Source organism: Heteronotia binoei, chromosome 18, assembly GCF_032191835.1.
Source record: "Heteronotia binoei isolate CCM8104 ecotype False Entrance Well chromosome 18, APGP_CSIRO_Hbin_v1, whole genome shotgun sequence".
NCBI classification, from domain to species: domain Eukaryota; kingdom Metazoa; phylum Chordata; class Lepidosauria; order Squamata; family Gekkonidae; genus Heteronotia; species Heteronotia binoei.
In genome coordinates, this window is record NC_083240.1 from 36577140 (window position 1) to 36597216 (window position 20077).

General features: G+C 47.7%; 1 protein-coding gene across 1 annotated transcript in view; it reads right to left on the reverse strand.

The window, feature by feature from the left end:
* Positions 1-20077, reverse strand: part of BLMH (bleomycin hydrolase) — a 29559-nt gene that overhangs the window by 1883 nt on the left and 7599 nt on the right. Inside the window, exons 5-11 of the mRNA XM_060259228.1 lie at positions 18241-18329; positions 15796-15888; positions 10723-10878; positions 8796-8954; positions 8630-8697; positions 8260-8377; positions 6130-6199 (exon numbers count right to left, since the gene is read on the reverse strand). Coding sequence (XP_060115211.1) covers positions 6130-6199; positions 8260-8377; positions 8630-8697; positions 8796-8954; positions 10723-10878; positions 15796-15888; positions 18241-18329 — 753 coding nt within the window. The remainder of the gene's footprint in view (positions 1-6129; positions 6200-8259; positions 8378-8629; positions 8698-8795; positions 8955-10722; positions 10879-15795; positions 15889-18240; positions 18330-20077) is intronic.

Genomic DNA, 20077 nt, shown 5'->3' on the forward strand with positions numbered 1-20077 from the left:
CGCATTTTCGTCTTAGCTCAGGAAAAATGGCCCCAGAGCACACTTATTGATGCCGTAGCTCTCAACTTTAATGCCAGTGGCACACAACTTTCATGCCAGTAGCTCACAAAGTAGACTTTTTGCTCACAAGACTCTGCAGCTTAGAGGGAACATTGCCTGTGAGGTAGGTGGGGCTGAGAGAGCTCTCCCAGAAGGTGCCCTTTCAAGGATAGCTCTGTGATAGCTATGGCTAACCCAAGGCCATTCCAGCAGCTACAAGTGGAGGAGTGGGGAATCAAATCTGGTTCTCCCAAACAAGAGTTCACACACTTAACCACTACACCAAACTGGCTAGCAAGCCAGTAGCAAGCCAAGACTTGTATTAACAGTTGTTACTTCTATACAGTTTTCCCTTTTGTTACAATATCACTTTTTGGTATAGCCATCTTTTTCTGTATAGCATGTGGTCCTTGAGCTGTATTATGGCCACCCCTGCTGTAAAGAAATGTCTTTCTCCCTCTGCCCACTGCTTGCGCCATGTGACAGCAAGACCAACTTTGCTGTTCTGGAACGTCCACTACTCCTGTCTCACCCTGAGTCTGCTCAGGCCTCAAACTGCCTCTGAACACCCAACACCTGTTTACCCTTCCTGGCTGAAGATGCTGATTATCCTAAAATGCAAACTGGGACTCCAACTGTGCTGAGGCACAAGGAAAGGGGAGAGGAAGAAGAAGAAAAAAAACCCCTTGAAATTATTGGAGTTGATTTGCACAGACTACCAAATCCCAGATCAAATTCCTCCCAGAAAAACTTTCCATCTTCTCCGGCCTTGAAAACAAAACAAACAAAGCCGGTCATCTGCAAGGACCAGACAAAATGATCCTCGGTCATCAACCGTGTTTGCTTTTGGAAACAAAACCGCAAGCTTCTGAAAATAAACAGCTTGATAACCAAAAAGGTCATAGAATTTCCTGACCCCGACAAAGAGAGCAAAAAAGGGAGGCCCCGAGCATGGGGAGAAGCCCACGCAGTCAACCTGCAAGCCAAGGCGGCGATGCCTGCCCTGAGCTGGGATCCTGCCTCCCCTTTTGACCGAGAGTCCCGATGCTGCCCAGCAGACCTGGAGTGATGGCGACAGGGCGGGGATGCATTTCCCCATAACTCATCACCATCCAAGCTAACTCCCCAGGTCCAGAGTCGCCTTGTTGATTCAGGCAATCTTCTATCAACCCTCTTTTGAGGGCTGACGCGGAGCCTGTTATTTTCATTCCTCTGTGCCTAGCCAGGCCTCAGGGGCTCCCTGCCAAATCTAACATCCTCGTTCTTCCCCTTCTTCCTGCAACGAGAAGACTGCCAGACCCCTGCTCTTTCCCAGGGTGCGCGCACAGAGCCCCACGCTCGGCAGAAAAGACAGCCCGACCCAAACCAGAACAGAAGGTCGGGATGGGGTAAGCAACCCACATGGCGACTTGTGCCAAGGACGTGGCTCCAGCGAAGCAGGCCACGACCCAAGCCGGATGACCGGAGATCGGGAGGTGGTGCTGGGGCCTATAAGGGACAGCAGTGTGGACAGGACAGCCGCAGTTGGGCCTCCGCCTCCTCTCGAGGGCTCCGAGTAGGACGCTCTTGTTGTTTTGTTCATTTCGGGTCATCGAGTTGCAGCCAACCTTGTTGGGTTTTCAAGGCAAGACGTATTCAGAGGTGGTTTGCCACTGCCTGCCTCTGTGCAGTGACCCAGGACTTCCTCGACGGTCTCCCATCCAAATATTAACCGGGGTCGATCCTGCTTGGTTTCCAAGACCTGATCGGACCAGGCTAGCCTGGGCCATCCAGGTCAGGGCAAGTCGGACGTTGGCCTTTCCAACTTCCAAGCCAGCTGGTATCCAATTCAAAGCTCTCAAAAATAGGAAGTGACCCAGATCTGGCCCTTGGGTCAACTTCCCCCCCATGCCCCTGGCAGTGCTAGATGGCCTTGGGTGAGCCCCGCCCCTCCTGCAGACATTCAGACACTGGTGATTGCAGGACAAAGCTGTGTTCAGGCTCACCGAGATAACAGATTCACAGGACATAAGAACATAAGAAAAGAACAAAGAAAAGTCCAACCCTCTGTGTCACACAGTGGCCAATATGTGTGTGTATACACACACACACACATATACATATACACACACATACACATATAGATCCAGGAGCCCAGGCAGCGTTTCCATTCCGCTCCCCGCACCCTCCGCAGTGGGGACCAGTGGAAATTCAACAATGACCATAACACACATTACATAATACCTCCCAGCCCCAAAGCAAGCAGTGCTCAGGGCCAGAAGGGGATCTGCATTGGGGCTGAGGGCAACTGGCTAGGGAGGGCACTGTGGGCTCCACTGCTTCCCATCCATTCAGGGCAAGGATGGAGCTGGTGAAGAAAAGGGCTCCTCTGGATCCCATTCATGAAATGTGGGCCTGGCCTCAGAAGGCAAGCAAGATGCTAAGAAACTCAGAGACCCCCTGGCCTGCCAGCAAGCCGGCTTGACAAGGTCAGCATGGAGGAATGCCTGTAATCGGGCCAGCTTTCGTCTTGTTATTTTTAATCTCTTAAAAGCCTGAAGAGTTTTGTGCACTTGTCTTTGGCGGCCGGCAGCAAGTCTTGTGGGTTCAGGCATTTTTCACCGCTGGAGCGACTCTGGATTTTAGCAGGCTTATAAAACAGAGGGGTAAACGAAGAGCTAAAAATAGCTAGGCAGTGATGGTTGGGGCTGGGGGGGGGGCTGCGCATGGAGCTCATTCAATGCAGCCCTGCGCAACACCCTCTCTTCCTTTACACTCTGGAGAAAGCCCTGGCCGTGCGCATGAAGACTCAAGTCACAATGGAAGACAACCTTTGATTATTTTCTTTCAACAAAAGGCATCCAAGGCTGCCGGCTGGCTCACTGCCTCCACCCCTGGCCCAGAAATGTGAGCGGCTCCTATAGAGGCAGACTCCAAACAAAGGATGCTAAGAGTTCGAAACACTCAAAGATGGGGTGGGATTTGCAACCTTAGTAGCAAGGCAAACCTACAAAGGGGCACTGTGAGACTCTCCCCTCTCCTATCAGCCCTCACACAGCAGAGTGGGGGAGCAGCCACGCTAGCCTGTGCTTGTAGAACTCAGCTGCATATATTAGTAAACAACATCACAGTTACTGCTCCTGTGCTGCTTTCCCCCAGAGTTCGGAGTGCTTCCGGAACATACAACAGACTTGCGAGGCAGGCTAGCGATAATCTCCCCATATTGCAGACTGCACAGAGGATGTGAGACTCCGAAGAGCCCAAATTTTGAGTCTGGGGGCACCTTTAAGACCAACAGAAGTTTATTCAAGGTATAATCTTTTGCACGAAGGCACACTTCAGATATATAGAAATGGAAGATAACAGTTTATACGTATAGGCAAATGCCTTTACATAGTTGAACAGCAAATTAGCAGACAACTTAATAAAAATGCTTTGACATATGCAAAGACTAAATAGCAAAAACGAGCTAAATTTATAGGTCACAATAGGTTTGGATTTAATTCCAGGATGTGCGCCTGCACACGAAAGCTCACACCTTGGATAAACCTTTGTAGGACTTAAAGGTGCCACTGGACTCAAACTTTGTTCTACTGCTTCAGACCAACACAGCATTCGACCTGGATCTATCTAAAGAGACCAATCCAGGGGTGACCAAACTGTGGCTCTTGAAGCTGGCTCGAAGAAGGCATTTCTCTCTTTAAATCACTTCTCCAAGTCAAGCCAGCCAGCAGCTTGGAGGATGCATTTAAGGTTGAAACTGCTTTCTTTCCACCTCTCCCTCCCTCCCCCATCTAGTTTCCTTCCTTCCTTCCTGCTCTCAGACATCTGACATTTATTCTATGCGGCTGTTATGTTAAGCAAGTTTGGCCACCCTGGGGCCAGTCAGTGATATTTGTTGCCCCGTGAACCTCCTCCCTTTCAGGGGGTCTACTGAATTCCCTATTCAAGATGACCCGGGTCACACGTTAAGCACTGTCAACAGGCCATGCAGTCTTGTCTGTCACTCTCTCCCAAGAACCACACTGGGGTGTGTGCGAGGATGGAGAAAAATTCCTATTCCAGAAACAAGAGTTGCTCGGCAGTTAGTAGCAAAGCCTGCGTTTTGTCCCCTCCCCCCTTCAGAAGGTACCAATAGCAATGCTTCCCTCCAAGAAAGCTTTAAGAAAGGCTAATGAACGTTTCCCAGACCAAAAAAAAAAAAAGAGATTAAATCAGGGGGCTGAAAGGAACAGAGCCCAAGTGGGGCAGATGGATGTGCTCCTTCTTGGCCATAAACTCCATCCAGGAATTCTCTAAGCTTTGCCTTATGACCCTGTGGAAATTAAAAGTGGGAGAGGGGAGGGAGCGGAAAGAGAAGCCTCCGCTTTGTGTGTCTGTCAGGGCCAGAGATCGAGCATCCCGGTGGCAGGAGTCAAGAAACAGGGCCTTCACCAGTTCGCGAGAAAACCTGTGCTGGGCCAGAAGAGGCCATCCAGGCCAAGAGAGACAGAAGGGCTCCCCCAATTGGCTGGGTAAAGAAGAAGAGATTGGCTTTATACCCCACTTTTCACTCGGGAGTCTCAGAACAGCTAACAGTCTCCTTCCCTTCCCCTCCCCACAACAGACACCCTGTGAGGTAGGTGGGGCTCTGAGAAAACTGTGACTGATTCAAGTCACACAGCTGACTGCATGTTGAGCTATTCCTCAGACGCCCTGACCCTAGCCTGATCTTGTCGGATCTTGAAAGCTAAGCAGGGTTGGCCCTGTCTAGTATTTGGATCGGGGACCACCAAGGAAGCCCAGGGTCATGACACAGAGGCAGGGAAAGGCAAATCACCTCTGAATCGTCTCTTGCCTTGGAAACCTATGGGATTGCCATACGTCAGCTATGACCTGACGGCACTTCCCACCACCATATGAAGAAGACTGCAGAGACTCAGAGCGGCTTACAATCTATATCTTCTCCCCCCACAACAGACATCCTGTGAGGTAGGTGGGGCTCAGAGCTCTCCCAGAAGCTGCCCTTTCAAGGAGAACTCCTGAGAGAGCTATGGCTGACCCAAGGCCATTCCAACAGCTGCAAGTGGAGGAACGGGGAATCAAAACCCAGTTTTCCCAGTTAAGAGTCCACGTACTTAACCACTACACCAAACTGGCAGGGCATCCTGCTGCCACAGCTCTTCACTAACTTATACAGATGTGGGGCAGTGCTTATATTAACATAGGAAACTGCCTGCCTAAGTCAGTCTCTTGCTCTCTAGATCAGTGTTGCCTCCTCTGACTGGCAGCAGCTCCCCAGGGTCCCCAGCAGAGAAAGACTTTCTCAAGTTGAGGATGCCCCTGTATAAATCAATGGGGGGGCTAATTTGGAATACTGTGTACAATTCTGATCACTACACCTCAAAAAAAATATTATAGCACTGAAAAAAGTGCAGAAAAGGGCAACTAGAATGATTCAAGGGTTGGAACACTTTCCCTATGAAGAAAGGTTAAAATGCTTGGGGCTCTTTAGCTTGGAGAAATGTCGACTGAGGGGTGACATGATAGAGGTTTACAAGATAATGTATGAAATAGAGAAGGTAGGGAAAGAAGTACTTTTCTCCCTTTCTCACAATATGAGAACTCATGGACACTCAATGAAATTGCTGAGAAGTCAAGTTAGAATGGATAAAAGGAAGTACTTCTTCACCCAAAGGGTGATTAACACACGGAATTCACTGCCACAGGAGGTGGCGGCTACAAGCACAGACAGCTTCAAGAGGAGATTGGATAAGCATATGGAGCAGAGGTCCATCAGTGGCTATTAGCCACAGCTTATCATTGGAACTCTGCCTGGGGCAGTGATGCTCTGTATTCTTGGTGCTTTGGGGGGGGGCACAGTGGGAGGGCTTCTAGTGTCCTGGCCCCACTGGTGGACCTCCTAATGGCACCTGGGGTTTTTTTGGCCACTGTGTGACACAAAGTGTTGGACTGGATGGGCCACTGGCCTGATCCAACATGGCTTCTCTTATGTTCTTATGCTGGCGTTGACCTTCTGCAGAATAACAGGCGTTCCAGTCCCCGAGCCACAGCGGCCTAACCTCCTTTAAAGACACCTCACATCCAGACCAGTCAGGGCAAAACAGTTACCTTTATTTCCACGATCTTCCCCCCATGAGTTCTCCACACGCCACTTCTCAAAGGAACCCTCTTGGTCTTCCTAGAAAGGAAACATGAAGGAACTGTGAGGAAACCCCTAAAAGCAACCACTGCTTCCGGTCTTAAACAGGCAAACTTCCACTGGTTTACAAATGGGCAGGAGGGGGGGGGGCGGCACCCTGGATGCAGGGAACAACTTCCCTGCCCTCATCTGGGGGCGTGAGGGCTACAGCCCCCAATCCCATCATACTTCTATCAGGGCTTGAAAGTGACTTCATAGCTGTATTTTATTGATGCAAAAATGCATCCTCTGCCTTTCTTTTCAGGGAGGGGACAGGCAAGAAGTGTTCAGAATTTGGTGAAAGAGCCACCCACCAGGGGATCCCCACCAGAAAGCAAATCGTAAAATCAATTTATTGACTCCCTTGAAAGCAATGCACTGAGAGAGCTGGTGTTTGCTAAGCTCAAAAATCCATAAAGCCTATTTTCTATAAGGTTTTGCATGAAGGACCCCCTCACCCACCCACCCCCACCACCTGGGCCCTTCCTGGTCCCTGCATTCTGGAATCTCTAGTCAAAACTGCCTTCCAGCTCCAATCAAGTGACTCTTGGAAGGCCTGCCTGGAAGCACGTTTAAGCCCTTAAAACTGGGTCAAACAACAGGGAGCTTAGCAAAGGCTGGCAAGGATTAAGAAGTACCTTCAGGGAAAAGAAAGTTACATTGCAATTGTAGACAGAAATCTGTTTGCACAACAGGTATTTGAGAACAAAACAAAAATTAAAATCTGCCTTCGGGGGGAGGCTGGCAAATCCGTCAGTGTTTATGGAATGCCTCCGAAAGCACGGGCGGTTTTTAATCTTGCCATCTTCCTTGGAAAAAAGTTTTAATTATTTGGATTTTGGAGGGCAAAGAGTCTCCAAATGCTTGAACCGCTGGTTGCCTGCTGTTAAAATCTCCATGCAGCCACTGACTGAGGGTAGCCATGTTGGACTGCAACTGAAAAGCTAGATTTCCTCTAGTAGCTGGCCCAAGCTAGCCTGATCTCATCTGATCAGGGGGTTGGACTACACTAGATGACCCTAGTCATCTCTAGTCAACTCTATAATTCTATGATCTCAGAAGCTAAGCAGATTAGAAGAAGAAAAGGAGGAAATAAGTAGAAAAGGATGGGTGGTGGTGGTGATGATGGATTTATACCCCACCCTCCACTCTGAATCTCAAAGTGGCTTACAATCTCCTTTACGTTCTTCCCCCACAACAGACACCCTGTGAGGCTGAGAGGGCTCTCACAACAGCTGCCCTTTCAAGGACAACCTCTGCCAAGAGCTATGGCTGACCCAAGGCCATTCCAGCAGCTATAAGTGGAAGAGTGGGGAATCAAACCCAGTTCTCCCAGACAAGAATCTGCACACTTAACCACTACACCAAACTGGCAGTAGTTAGGTGGAGGCCACCAAGGAGGCCCAGGGTGACTACGCAGAGGCAGGGAATGGCAAACCCTTTCAATGTCTCTTGCCTTGAAAACCCTACAGGGTTGCCCTAAGTCAGCTGCAACTTGAGGGCACTTTCCGCCACCACCAGCTTCTTAGAGACCAACAAAATTTGGGAGGAGGCATAAGATTTTTGAGAGCAGCAGCTGCCTTTGTGAGAATGATTTTAGGAAGAGATACAGTAATGTGACCTTTTTTCATTTCTTTCCTCTCATATTCGTGGCGTGTTTTCAGCCCAGACGTTTTCTTTGCTGATTTTACAGTTTCGTTCGCTACTTTTATACTGATTTTCATGCGGTGTTTGGTTCAGAACGGGAAGGACCTGTGCTCAAAACCATGGCCTTTCAAATCAATGTGGACACAACATTCAGCCACATGCTTCCATCTTGGTGGCCACTGGTCACCATTTCTGTCTGACCCACCATTAAAGGAGCGGAGAGGTCAAAACGGCAGAAAGGGAGAACAGGGCAGAAGGCCCCCAATGTGGCTCCCCCAACTCTTTGAATGAAGAGTTGGATGCAAACCTTGTCATCATTGGATAGCAACACTCTTCTGTGAAAAGTATGCAGTGCAATTGATGCGTTCACTTGAGAGGATTCTGCAAGGAAGGCCTCTGCCCCAGCTGCTCACCTTCTCCGTGAAAGCGGTGATGACCATGGCATGGGTCATCATGGAATCCCCGAAGATCAGCCGCTCGTACTTGTTCATGTTCTTGACAGACACCCCGAACACCAGCTTGTGATTAAATCTGCAAACAGTCCACACGAGAAAGGACAGTGACGCGTGGGGGATACAGCTTTCAGCAGTCATCTTATGCCATAGAAAAGCAGCAGAAAATAAGCAGCAACCAGATACTGAGCAGGAGGGAACCCAGGAATGGGAGCAGGGGTTTGTAGACCCTGGTGCTCCAAGCTCAGCCTAACCAGGCAAGCTGGAACACACCCCTGAGGGCAGCTTGCTGGCTCACAGTGGCCCAACGTGCTTCTTTGCCAGCACTTACATGTTCATGTCATTGATGCCCAGTTTGCTGTTGAAATGCTTGCCGACGTCGCAGCCGAACCAGACTGCCTGGGAAGAGAAGGAGCAGCTGACTATCAGACCCCCTTGGGGAATTCAAAGAGAAGGGGCAACCCTACACGCCCACAGGCCAAAGCAAGGGACCAAACCTCTCCGTCCCGAATAGAAGAGGCAGCCACTTTTTTCAAGAGCTCAATCGGCTGGTTGTTGTAAAGAGTCTTTCTTCCCCCAACCATGTTACTCAGGTACTCCACTGTGTACAATCTGTTGTATGGGTTCTGGGGCCGGGGGTCATTGACAAGGCAAACCTGCCAAGATTAAAAAAAAAGAAAAGAAAGCCAAATTAGTAGGTCATTGCAAAAAGACAAAGGGTGATTCATGAAGGTGCATCCTAGCTGTACTGACTCCCTACCCAATGTACTCAGGTAGAACTGTACATCCACTTTGCTAGAGGAGACCAAAGGTAGCCTCTGGCTGGCACACCAGCTCCAGGGAATGCTTGCTACAGGCCCCTGGGAATGCAAGGCACAGATGGTGACAGCCACTTCCTTGTTTGCTCCCCCCGCCCCAGTTCTTCTGAACATTGAGGTTCAGTTTAGCTAATATGATTATTTGCAGTCAAAAGAGTCATATTTTTTGGGGGGGGGGATATATACACACACATAAATGCATATATAATGTACATTTGTGTGCACAGGTGCACCTGGAAGTCATGGTGACCTCTGCTGATTGACCCCAACTGGGGTCATGGAGGATATTCAGAGAGGCGGCTGAATAAAGCCTGCCCCTGCCTTCGGCTCCAGTATTCCAAGGAGGTCTTCCATCCAAGTACTTGCCAGAGTCCACCCTGTTTAGCTTCTGAGATCTGACGAGATCGGGCTTGCCTGGGGTATCCAGGTCAGGGCTAAGAGCGTCATCTTGTATCAGTCTATCCAGACTTGCCATAAAGCTGTCTAAAGTTAGTATCCATCACAACACCTTGTGGCAGCATGCTCCATGCGTGACAGCATATTGTGACAGCATCACGGTGCAGGTTTCCTTCTCAGCAGCAACCAATGCCATGGAGTGAGAGATGGGGGAAACGATCAACATAATGTCACAACACATGGTGAGACACTTTGTGTGTTGCAGGGATGCCATTTTCGGTGGCAGTCTCATGCTGTGCCTAATATGAGGTTCCTCCCTTCAAAACACACCCAATCGGATTAAATTTGTAGATCTGGGGCCATACATAGCCTGCCAGATAACCCTCTTGTTTTTGGAGTCCTGTGTCGAGAAATGCTTGGGTCCCGTGTGGATTTAGAGAGCGTCAGCAAGACAGGCTGGCTGTGTGCCAGTTAGAAGGAAGCAAGGGCTTTAGGGTTGCCAACTCCAGATTCAGAAATACCTGGAGATTTGAGGGTGGAGCCTGGGAAAATGGGGTTTATGATGATGATATTGGATTTATATCCCGCCCTATACTCTGAATCTCAGAGCGGTCACAATCTCCTCTACCTTTCCCTCCCCACAACAGACACCCTGTGAGGTAGGTGGGATTGAGAGAGCTTTTACAGCAGCTGCCCTGTCAAGGACAACTCCTACTTGAGCTCTGGCTGACCCAAGGCCATTCCAGCAGGTGCAAGTGGAGGAGTGGGGAATCAAACCTGGTTCTCCCAGATAAGAGTCCTCACACTTCACCGCTAGGATGGGGAGAGCCCTTGGTAAGGTATAAGACCATGCACCCCATCTTCCAAAGCAGCCATTTTCCCCAGGGCAAGTGGAATAAATGTTTTAAATAAATAAAACCTAAGTGATTTATGTGGTCTGGGGATCAGTTGTAATTCTGAGAGTCTCCAAACTCCACCTGGAGGTTGGCGACACTAACTGCATTGGAGGAGGGGAGGTCACACATACCCAACAAGGGAAACAGAGGGTAACAAAAGCTGCCATAGTTCTCTAAGTCCAGGTTGAAACCACTGGGCAGGCTTCACCTGAAGGAACAAAGGTTAAAACGGCACTTCCTTCTACAAGCATCAGTAAAAGGCCTCCACAAGTGTTCCAAGCCACAACGTTCAGGAATTTACTGCGTTACCCAACTTTGCTTTCCATATCGAAGACGGGCTTGACGTGTTCCTGGTAGAACTGTAATGGCGAGACGGGCCCAATCTTGTGATAGGCCTTCTCCTTATCGTAGAATTCCCAGCAGAACGTCTCTGGTGGGCTCCCCAGGCAGATGGAAACTATTCGATACACCTGGCAGGGAAGAGCAAGATCATGAAAACGTGAACGGCATTCACCTCTCAGAGCTGGCCAAGGGAACTCGCAACTTGGACAGTTCGGCAAACTCCTTTAAGACTAAATCTCACACAGTTTACGAGAAGGCTTCAAAAATGCCATGCTTCCAATTTCCTAACTGGGACACTGGATCAGATGCACGAAATAGGCTCATGTGCTTTTGCCCTTCCTCTCTCCCGTCCCTGGATCATTTTCACTGTGCTGCAGCATGATGTCCGCCAGGGCACCAGCCCTGGTTGCTTTATAACCATGGTTTGCAACCTTGTCAGAGGAGGAGAAGAAAAAGAAGTCGGAGTCTCAGAGCGGCTTACAATCTCCTTCCCTTCCTCTCTCCATAACAGACATTCTGGGAGGTGGGGGGAGGAGGGGCTCATACAGCTCTGAGAGAACTGCTCTTGAGAGAAAAGTGACTGAATCAAGGTCACCCAGTTGGCTGCATGTGGAGGAGTGGGGAATCAAATCTGGTTCTTCCAGATTAGAGTCTGCCACTCTTAACCACTACATCAAAGGGTGAATCTGATCAGCATTATCATCCATGCATACCTTATGCCAGGCCTCAGATTCAGCAGGAGCTCACAGGAGCACAGCTCCTGAACCTTTCTGAGGGTTCCCTCTCCTCCTCCCCACCTACCTTGTCCATCAAATAGTAGGTGCAGCTGCATAACAATCTCTGGATTAGGAGAGTAGGCAGCCAGCCACCAGGGTCTTTGCCACACCCCCCAGCAGCCCTCATTAACCCCTGGAGAAGCCCATACCACCCTTTGTCCACTTCTTATGTGATTTTGGGCAGCGGGTGGCTTGCTGGCCTTTTGACTGTGGAAACTATTTTTGACTGGCCTTTTGACTTCAGTCTCACCTCTGCAAAATGGAGCTGCTAAGAGTGGTTTTACCTTACAGGGCTGCTTAAAGGACTGTCCGTTAAGTCTTGAGAGCCACTCATGGGCCAAAAATGAGATGATTAAAAAAGTTTAAATAGTATGTGTGATATTCCTTTGGACAGCTGAAATACTCCACTGTAACATATGAAGCAAAGTTCCAATAAATCCTAGCGTTGCCAGTTTACAACATCTACAATGAAAAAGCATGCAAATCAATGTTTCAATAAAGCTAACAGAGCAAGGACAAAATCCAGTTAGATGGAATGTTTTGTATTTCCTGGCAGGAGGGCAGATGGTGGCACATTAAACATAGTGATATCTCGGAACAGTTAATGTAGATAAGTATCATGAGGTTCATCAGTGGCTATTAGCCACAGGGTATTGTTGGAATTCTCAGTCTGAGGCAAGTGATGCTCTTTATTCTTGGTGCTGGCGGGGGGGGGGTCAACAGTGGGAGGGCTTCTAGTGTCCTGGCCCCACTGATGGACCTCCTGATGGCCATCACCTGGTTTTCTTGGCTACTGTGTGACACAGAGTATTGGACTGGATGAGCCATTGGCCTGATCCAACATAGCTTCTTTTATGTTCTTATGATACAGAGGCAGGCAATGGCAAACCATCTCTGAACATCTATTGCCTTGAAAACCCCATGGGGTCGCCGTAAGTAAGCGGCGACTGGTCAGCAAAAAAACCCAAACCCAAACAACAAAGGGGCATACTGATGTGGGAATCACAGGAGCTAAATTAAATAGAAAATTAATTTTACGACAGCATTTTTTTCTGTTTCACTCTGCTCCCAAATGGCCTGTGGGCTGTAATAAAGACTGGCTGATATGATGCAAGGAAATTTCTCTGGGTGACCTCCTTTTATAACAAAGCATTTCCCTGTTTCATGTTTACAATCATCCCCAAGGTGAACATAACTTAATTTCACCCTAAATAACCTGCCTTCAGGTAGGGCCAACGCAGGGCCCCAATTTCAGAGATCAGTAAAGGTCCAAAGGCTGGAGTGTGGGGTTTTTTTTAAAGAGTATTTGCTGTAGGATTGCCAAGTCCCTCCTGGGCACCAGCAGGGTGTGGGGTGGGTTGCTGGATCCAAGTTGGTAAACTCCCAGAGATTTGGGGACGGAGCCTGGGGAGGACAGGGACCTTGAGTGGGGTCCGATGCCACACAGTCCACCCTCCAAAGGATCCTTTTTCTCCAAGGAAGCTGATCACTGTGGTCTGGAGATGAGTTGTAATTCCAGGGGCTCCCCAGGTCCCACCTGGAGGCTGGCATCCCTAATTTGCTGTAACACAGCAACTGCAGCAAGATTCAACATGAGCCTTGTCTCTTTTTGGAACCATGATTTGGCCTTGCATCCTTAGTATGGGGACCTGATGAATGGATTCTAACAAGAATCCATCAGCAGAACCGAGCAAGGTGGCCAGAGAGAGACAAGCTCCTGAGGAACTGCTGATCACCTGTGGCCTGAAACCCAATGGCACACCATGCCCTGGTAACAGTCATTTGGGGAGATCAGGGGAGGCATGAAACAATGTTAAAAGGCCATCGACATCCCTGGAGAACGCCAGAGAAGACACTGCCAGGAACCAAAGGGAAATGGAAGGTGCCCTGAGCAAGTCATTCTCTTTCCACCACACCTTTCCCCTCTCAAAGACTTCCTCTGCCAAAGTGATCTCAAGGAAGCAAATGTCAACTCGCTTCCTTCGGACGACTGTGCTGACAGTCCCAAGTCTGGCTCTAGTCAGGATACATTTGCCACTCAGCCCCAAAAACATAAAGGAGGAGGATAGCAAAAGGAAGACTCTGCCTTGACCCAGCATCAGATTTAAGCATGGAATCTGCTATGCCTGTAATCGCCCCATGTTGCGTTGAGGGGGTACTCCAAAGTCTTTACTGCAATGGGAAAACCTGAATTCCCTGGTGGGGACAGTCTCTCCAACGGAGAAAGGGAAGGCCAGGGATGGTCAGTGATCTGGATTCTTATTCTGCAGGGATTCCTGTATAGCCTGGGGCAAGCTACTCTCTTCCACTCACCATCTTCAAGTTCTCTATTTATGCACTGAGCACTCTCCCACAAGGAAGTGAACAGGGGAGCCCCAGCTTGCCTGGAAAACCACATGCAGCACCTTGGACTGCAACAACACAGGATAACAAAATTTGCACTGTTCTTTGCTGCCCTCTAGTGCAGAATACGGGTAACTGATGGTCAGGCAGAGAAGTATCAAGGAAGGAAACACAGCTAATGACTCTTTCTAAGAGTTTGCAATGGCTTAAGGAAAGCAACAGGCTGTACACACAAAATGCAGTTTTTAGCAATCAATTTTCCAGTCACTGCAGAGCTACATTTCAAGTATATTTGTAAAATATACTTGGACCTTGGCAAAGAGCACCCAAGATATTTCTCACACACTCACATGACCTGAAAAGCACAGCAGCTTGTTAGTCTGTTCTCGACACACCTGCCAACAGTACAAGAGTTCAAAAGGCTGTAGGAATGAGAAGAGATGGCTCTCTCTCGACCAAGCACCTACGAAGACAGGTCACCTGCACTTTAAACCTGGAATCACTCACCAAACCAAAAAGTTAGATTTAGGTGGTCTGAAGCAACACAACAAAGTTGCAGTGGCACCTTTAAGACCAACAAAGTTTTATTCTGGGTATAAACTTCCATGTGCATGCACACTTCTTTGGATACACTGAAAAATTCGAGAGAGAGAGAGAGAGGGGGGGGGTTGGCATGCCTTAAGTCAAGAGAATTCCTGTTGCAACTGGAAGCATAGAGGCCTGCTGTTTCCCATGAGAACCCAGTTGCCACCAACCATCTTGCCAGCAAGGCACAAACCAACCACCACCAAAAGTGTGAGCCAGCTGGGGGAAACACCCCTCCCAACATGCCAAGAAGTGTCTAGTTGCAGTTGAAACTCAATCATCTGTTATTACAGCAGAGAGGGGGATTTGAACCTTTCTGCCAGTTATCCAACCGAGCACTTTTGGTGGGTAAAATTGCCCACGTCTGCTCAGACAGCGAATTAACAGCTGCTGAGCTGAATATTCCTGAGATCTCCAATAGTCCTTCTTTCAGACACCTTCTCTTGATTTGCCAATGAATTTGACCAAGATGGGAGGCCAACCAACCACATGTAGTTTAGACCTGCAAATGTCCTGGTTTGTCCAAGCACCCTGAGAAGCACTGACTCAGCAGACAGTACACACTATCAACAGCTCCTTGTAGGAAGGACAATTTGCCCAGGCGATAAAGAAAGCTGCATACCTCCCAGAGATCCTTACGCTCCATAGATCAACATCTGCTGGTAATCCCTGGCCCAAAAGAAGTCCACTTAGCCTCAACCTGGGCCAGGGCATTTTCTGTCCTGGCCTCTACCTGGTGGAACAAGCTTCCATTGGAGATTAGGGCCCTGCAAGGACTGTTGCAGTTCCACAGGGCCTGTCAGACAGAGCTGTTCCACCAGGCATTCAACTGAAGTGGTGGACATTTTGTTATTCTGCGGCCCCTCTGCAGGGGCCCCGATGAAATAACTCTGCCGAGCCTTTTATCTACTGGGGGATGTATGGAAGGAGTGGAGGCAACTGATACTATCAACTGCAGAATTAGAGTTTGTTTTTAGTTGTTATATTGTTTTATTATATGTATCTGATTTTAACCTTGTATTATTGACTGTTGTTACCCTCTGAGAGCCCATTCGGGAAAGGGCAGGCTATAAAGCAAAATAATAAACAACAACAACGCTTTCTAAAGAATTCTATAAAAAATAATTATGGATTAAATTTACTTGTGTTGGCCTTCTTGGGTGCTTGAGGTTTTTTAAGATAACTGGATTTTGTTATTGCACAGTAAAATATTGTACTATTTGCTGTAAGCCACCTTGCAAACCTTTTAGGCAGACAGGTAGTTTCAGAAGCCTTAAATAAACACTGCCCTTTACAAGTTAAGTTCCACCTAGCCCGCTCTCCCTCCCCAAGCCAACTCACCTCCTCTATCATGGTGTCCACTGCAACAGCGAGCTCGCCTTTATTGCAACCAGTCTCTACCATGTTTCTTAGTCGGATGCAGTATTCCCGCATCTGTATGAAAAAGCAAAGGAAGATTGTTTGGGAAAAAAGCAGCTCCTGAACCAAGTACAAAAACAGTCTGTTTCACACTATTGAGTTATTTGCCTTGGAAGCACAGAAGCCTTAATGCGGTATTCCCCATCCCCAAGGGGAAAATGTTGTTCAAACAATATTACAAAGACGATCTGACTCAAATGGTAACAAGAGAAAGAAATTTTACTTACAAAAACAGAAGCACATCTCACATGATATATTCATGTAGGTACATTTAACTTATTGGGAACACATTAACTTCCAAAAGGTTAACTTGCTACAGCTCCAAGCCCAGGGAATAGAGAGAAGAGAGGCCGTAAGATGAAAAAACAGAAGGTAGTCAATGGCCAAAGAGGCTCAACATTGAACCAATGAGAGGGTGAGGCCAACTGCCAAGTGTACCTAAGTGAGAGAATTCTCTTAACCTTATCCTTTCTCTTGCATGCAGAGTTACAATATCCAGCACACACTACCTTGAGAGCAAAGTTTAGGCTGCATTGTAGATTAGTGAGCCAGGAACAACAGCACAGGCTGCATATTTTCATGTGCACAGAGCCATCGGCAAGCCAAGTTACCAGAGACTGAACAGGCTGCAGGAAGCAAAGCTGCCTTCTCAAGTCACCAAATAAGTCACAGCCACATGTCAACCATTGGGTCTGTCCCCACTTCTAGGGCATTTTGAAGAACTAGCATCAGATCCAGAAGAGCTTAAGCAGTCTTGTTTTTTTTTCCAAGGTCATCTGGTCACCAGCGGCAAGCAAGAACCTTTTGCAGCCATGACTGCAATCACGTGAGAAAACTTATGCAAATTCCCTCTTCAGGCGGCCAATTTCTTAACATTTATTTTTATTTTATTTCAGTAGATTGATATTCCGCCCATTCCCATAGCGGGCTCAGGGAAGATTACAGGCATAATAAATAGCAGTTAAAATCCAGCAATAAAATAATAATCAAAACAATAAAAACAACACAACAAGATAAAATTCAATATAGGCAGTGTGGGCACATTTTACAGATAACGGCCCAAAGTATAAAAATCAAGGTGGTAAATTTATAAGTCATTGTAGGGGAGGGCAAAAAGATGGTATAAGCAGTGGAGTAAGGACGCCCGCTCGCCTCAACCAAAAGCCTGCTGGAATAGCTCCATCTTGCAGGCCCTATGGAATGCTAGTAAACCCAGTAGGGCCCGGATCTCCATGGGGAGCTGATTCCACCAGGTAGGGGCCAGAGACGAAAAGCCCTGCCCTGGTCGAGGCAAGCTAGACGTCCTTTGGGCCAGGGATAGTAAAAAGATGTTGATTAGCTGACTGCAATGATCTCCAGCGAGAGGTGGTTCTACAGGTCTGCTCCAGGACGCATAAGGCTTTAAATGTCAGTACTAGAACCTTGAAGCGGATCCGGCACTCAACGGGTAGCCAGTGCAATCTGCGCAGCATAATCCGAATGCTTCCCCGTAAAGCATTCGGCCGATGCTGTGCAAATAGCAAGCAGATTAATAAAAGTATGTGTGGACTAGCTAAATTAGATACTTTCCACACAGGGATGGGCTTGTGTAGTTTTCTTGTTGCTGCTTTGACTGCTGATACGGTGCAGCACCAGTATGGGGCTCCAAGATCACTTGTTTCCGGGTCGTTTCCCCGTGTCAGTCCCTCAGCAGCAGTCAATATCCCACCAGGGCTTTTTCTGTCGTTTTTTAAAGTCAGCAATTGAATAATATTATAGCGATACAATGTTATAGTAATATAAAATGTGTCATTTACTGTAGATTTCAACCTGCATTTCTTTTTTTAAAAGTAAGTCTCTAGGCCCACTCATTGTGGAGAAAAGGGGAAAGGCAGACTAGACTGTTAGAAACAGCAATATTCAATTGCTGACTAACACCCCACCAAGCCTCTTGGGGGAAGAGAGGGGAAATGACCACTGCAGGAAAAATTCCTGCCATGTGGACAGAACTGGGGAAATCTAAACTTTCCCACCCCCACTGCAGCCATCCTGGTTTTGCTGTGATCTCTTCTGAAATGTCGCAGCAAAACAGGTTTGGGAAAGATCAGAGAAATGCCAGGGAAATCTCAGGAAGTACAGAAATGTCCCAAGATGCTGTAGAGAAGCAGGGAAAAAAACCCACTACCCAAGAGCACAGAACCTGGGTCCTGCAACCCATGTGGAACCAGCTTTAAAGTGATGTTCCCAGCCAATGTGCAGATCAGAAATGTATTCTGAGGTTGTAATAAGCCACATCTACTAGTTCATTCATTACCTGGCTCGTCTCCATGCTGAAAGTTTTAGAGAAACCAAATACACACACCCCTTCCCACCCTGCCACCCAGTTACCTTATGGTTCAGAATGTCATTCATCCTTCTGGAGGCCTCTGTGCTATGCGACTCCGGGTAAAGCTTCTTGGGAATAACACCATATTTTTCTGAAAAGAACATTTCAGTCACTGGTCAGAATCTTTGGCCAAAGAAAGGAGGTACATCCAGGGCTGGATCTAGACTATCTGGCACCCTAGGTAAGGCTAACTGATAACATCACCAAGTCACACGGTGGGGCACCCAATCTGGTGCCCCCAGAAGGCCAGATCCCTAGGCAGTCACCTAGTTTGCCTAACGGCAGGGCTGGCCCTGGGTACATCTGCCCTCGGCACATGTGCAGAGCTACTACACAAGGAGGCATAAATTGCCTATGGTGCAAGCTAAGCGCAGAGATCCTTGGCACCATTATACTGATTCTAGACAACTTTCCCCCATGTCTGTTCCCATCAGAGCCGGAGAGCCAGCTCTCAACAGCAAAGCAAATTCTTGGCATGTGTTCATCCCTGCCATGTCAGGAACAGAAATCTGAAGCCCCAGGGAAAATAAAACAGAACAATGAGTGTGTGTGCGTCTTTCCAATGGGTTTCTTCCATTTGTCCAAAGGGAAAATTATGAAATGCTGGGGAGCACTAAAAAAAAAATCTCTTTTGGACTCTTTCACGACAAAGTTTCACTCAATCAAAATGCATAGCATGAAAAGGTTTACATGATCTACAGTGTTCAGTAATTCCTTTGCATAAAGTAGACATACAAAGAAATTCAAAGATATGTTTATTGTTCAAATGTGAATAATTTGGGCAGCAATTTAATGTGTTTGATAACATATAATTTAAACATTCAGCCGTTTACCCAGACATGCTGGTAGTCCTATGGTAGTTTTATGTTCTCTTTTCTTTAGAAGAGCATGTGTTTTCTAGTTTCAACTTTTTTCCCCCTGCATAAGACCATAAGAGATGCCATGTTGGAATAGGCCAATGGTCCATCCAGTCCGACACTGTCACACAGTGGCCAAAAAACCAGGACCAATTCTGCACTCACCTTACGCCTCTCTCACGTTCGTCTTCTCAGCAGGGCTTCCTTCTGATTTCACACTATCTGCACCGGGGCTGCAGCAAACGTCAGGGTTTTGCGCAGCAAACAAAAACTGCTAAAAAAACAGTTTGTTTGCTGTGCAAAAACACCAATGCTTGCTGCAGCCCTGGGGCAGGTAGTGTGAAATCGGGAGGAAGCCCCGCTGAGAAGACGAATGTGAGAGGGGCTAAGGTTAGTGCAAAATCGGTCCAGGTCGCCATCAGGAGGTCCACCAGTGGGGCCAGGACACTAGAAGTCCTCCCACTGTTGCCCCCAAGCACCAAGAATACAGAGCATCATTTGTCCCAAAAAGTTCCATCTATGCCTTGAGGCCAATAGCCACTGATGGACCTCTGCTCCATATGTTTATCCAGTCCCCTCTTGAAGCTATCTATGTTTGTAGCTGCCACCACCTCCTCTTGGATCACAAAAATGCAGGCGTTAAATCACCATAGGGTGAAACGGTTTGCATTGCTCTCTCAAGTACTGGGTCTATTTGCAAGTTTGCTTGTAGAAAACTAAGGTGCTGATACTTGCAAATTCCATAAATAAGGCAAATAGTATAATTGGGTATGATAAGTGAATTGTAAATAATGTATTTGATGTTGTTAGAACAGTAGAATAAGTTTGTTTGATAAGAAGGTTGAGCATGTTTCAATTTACCCCCCCCCCCTTAAATTTCCATTTTCCTCTGGGGTTGAGTTAACAGAAAAATAAATCCCTCCCCGCCAGGAAATTTTACATCTGTAGTTGGAAAAGACCTTGGAGAGTTGCTAACAGAGGG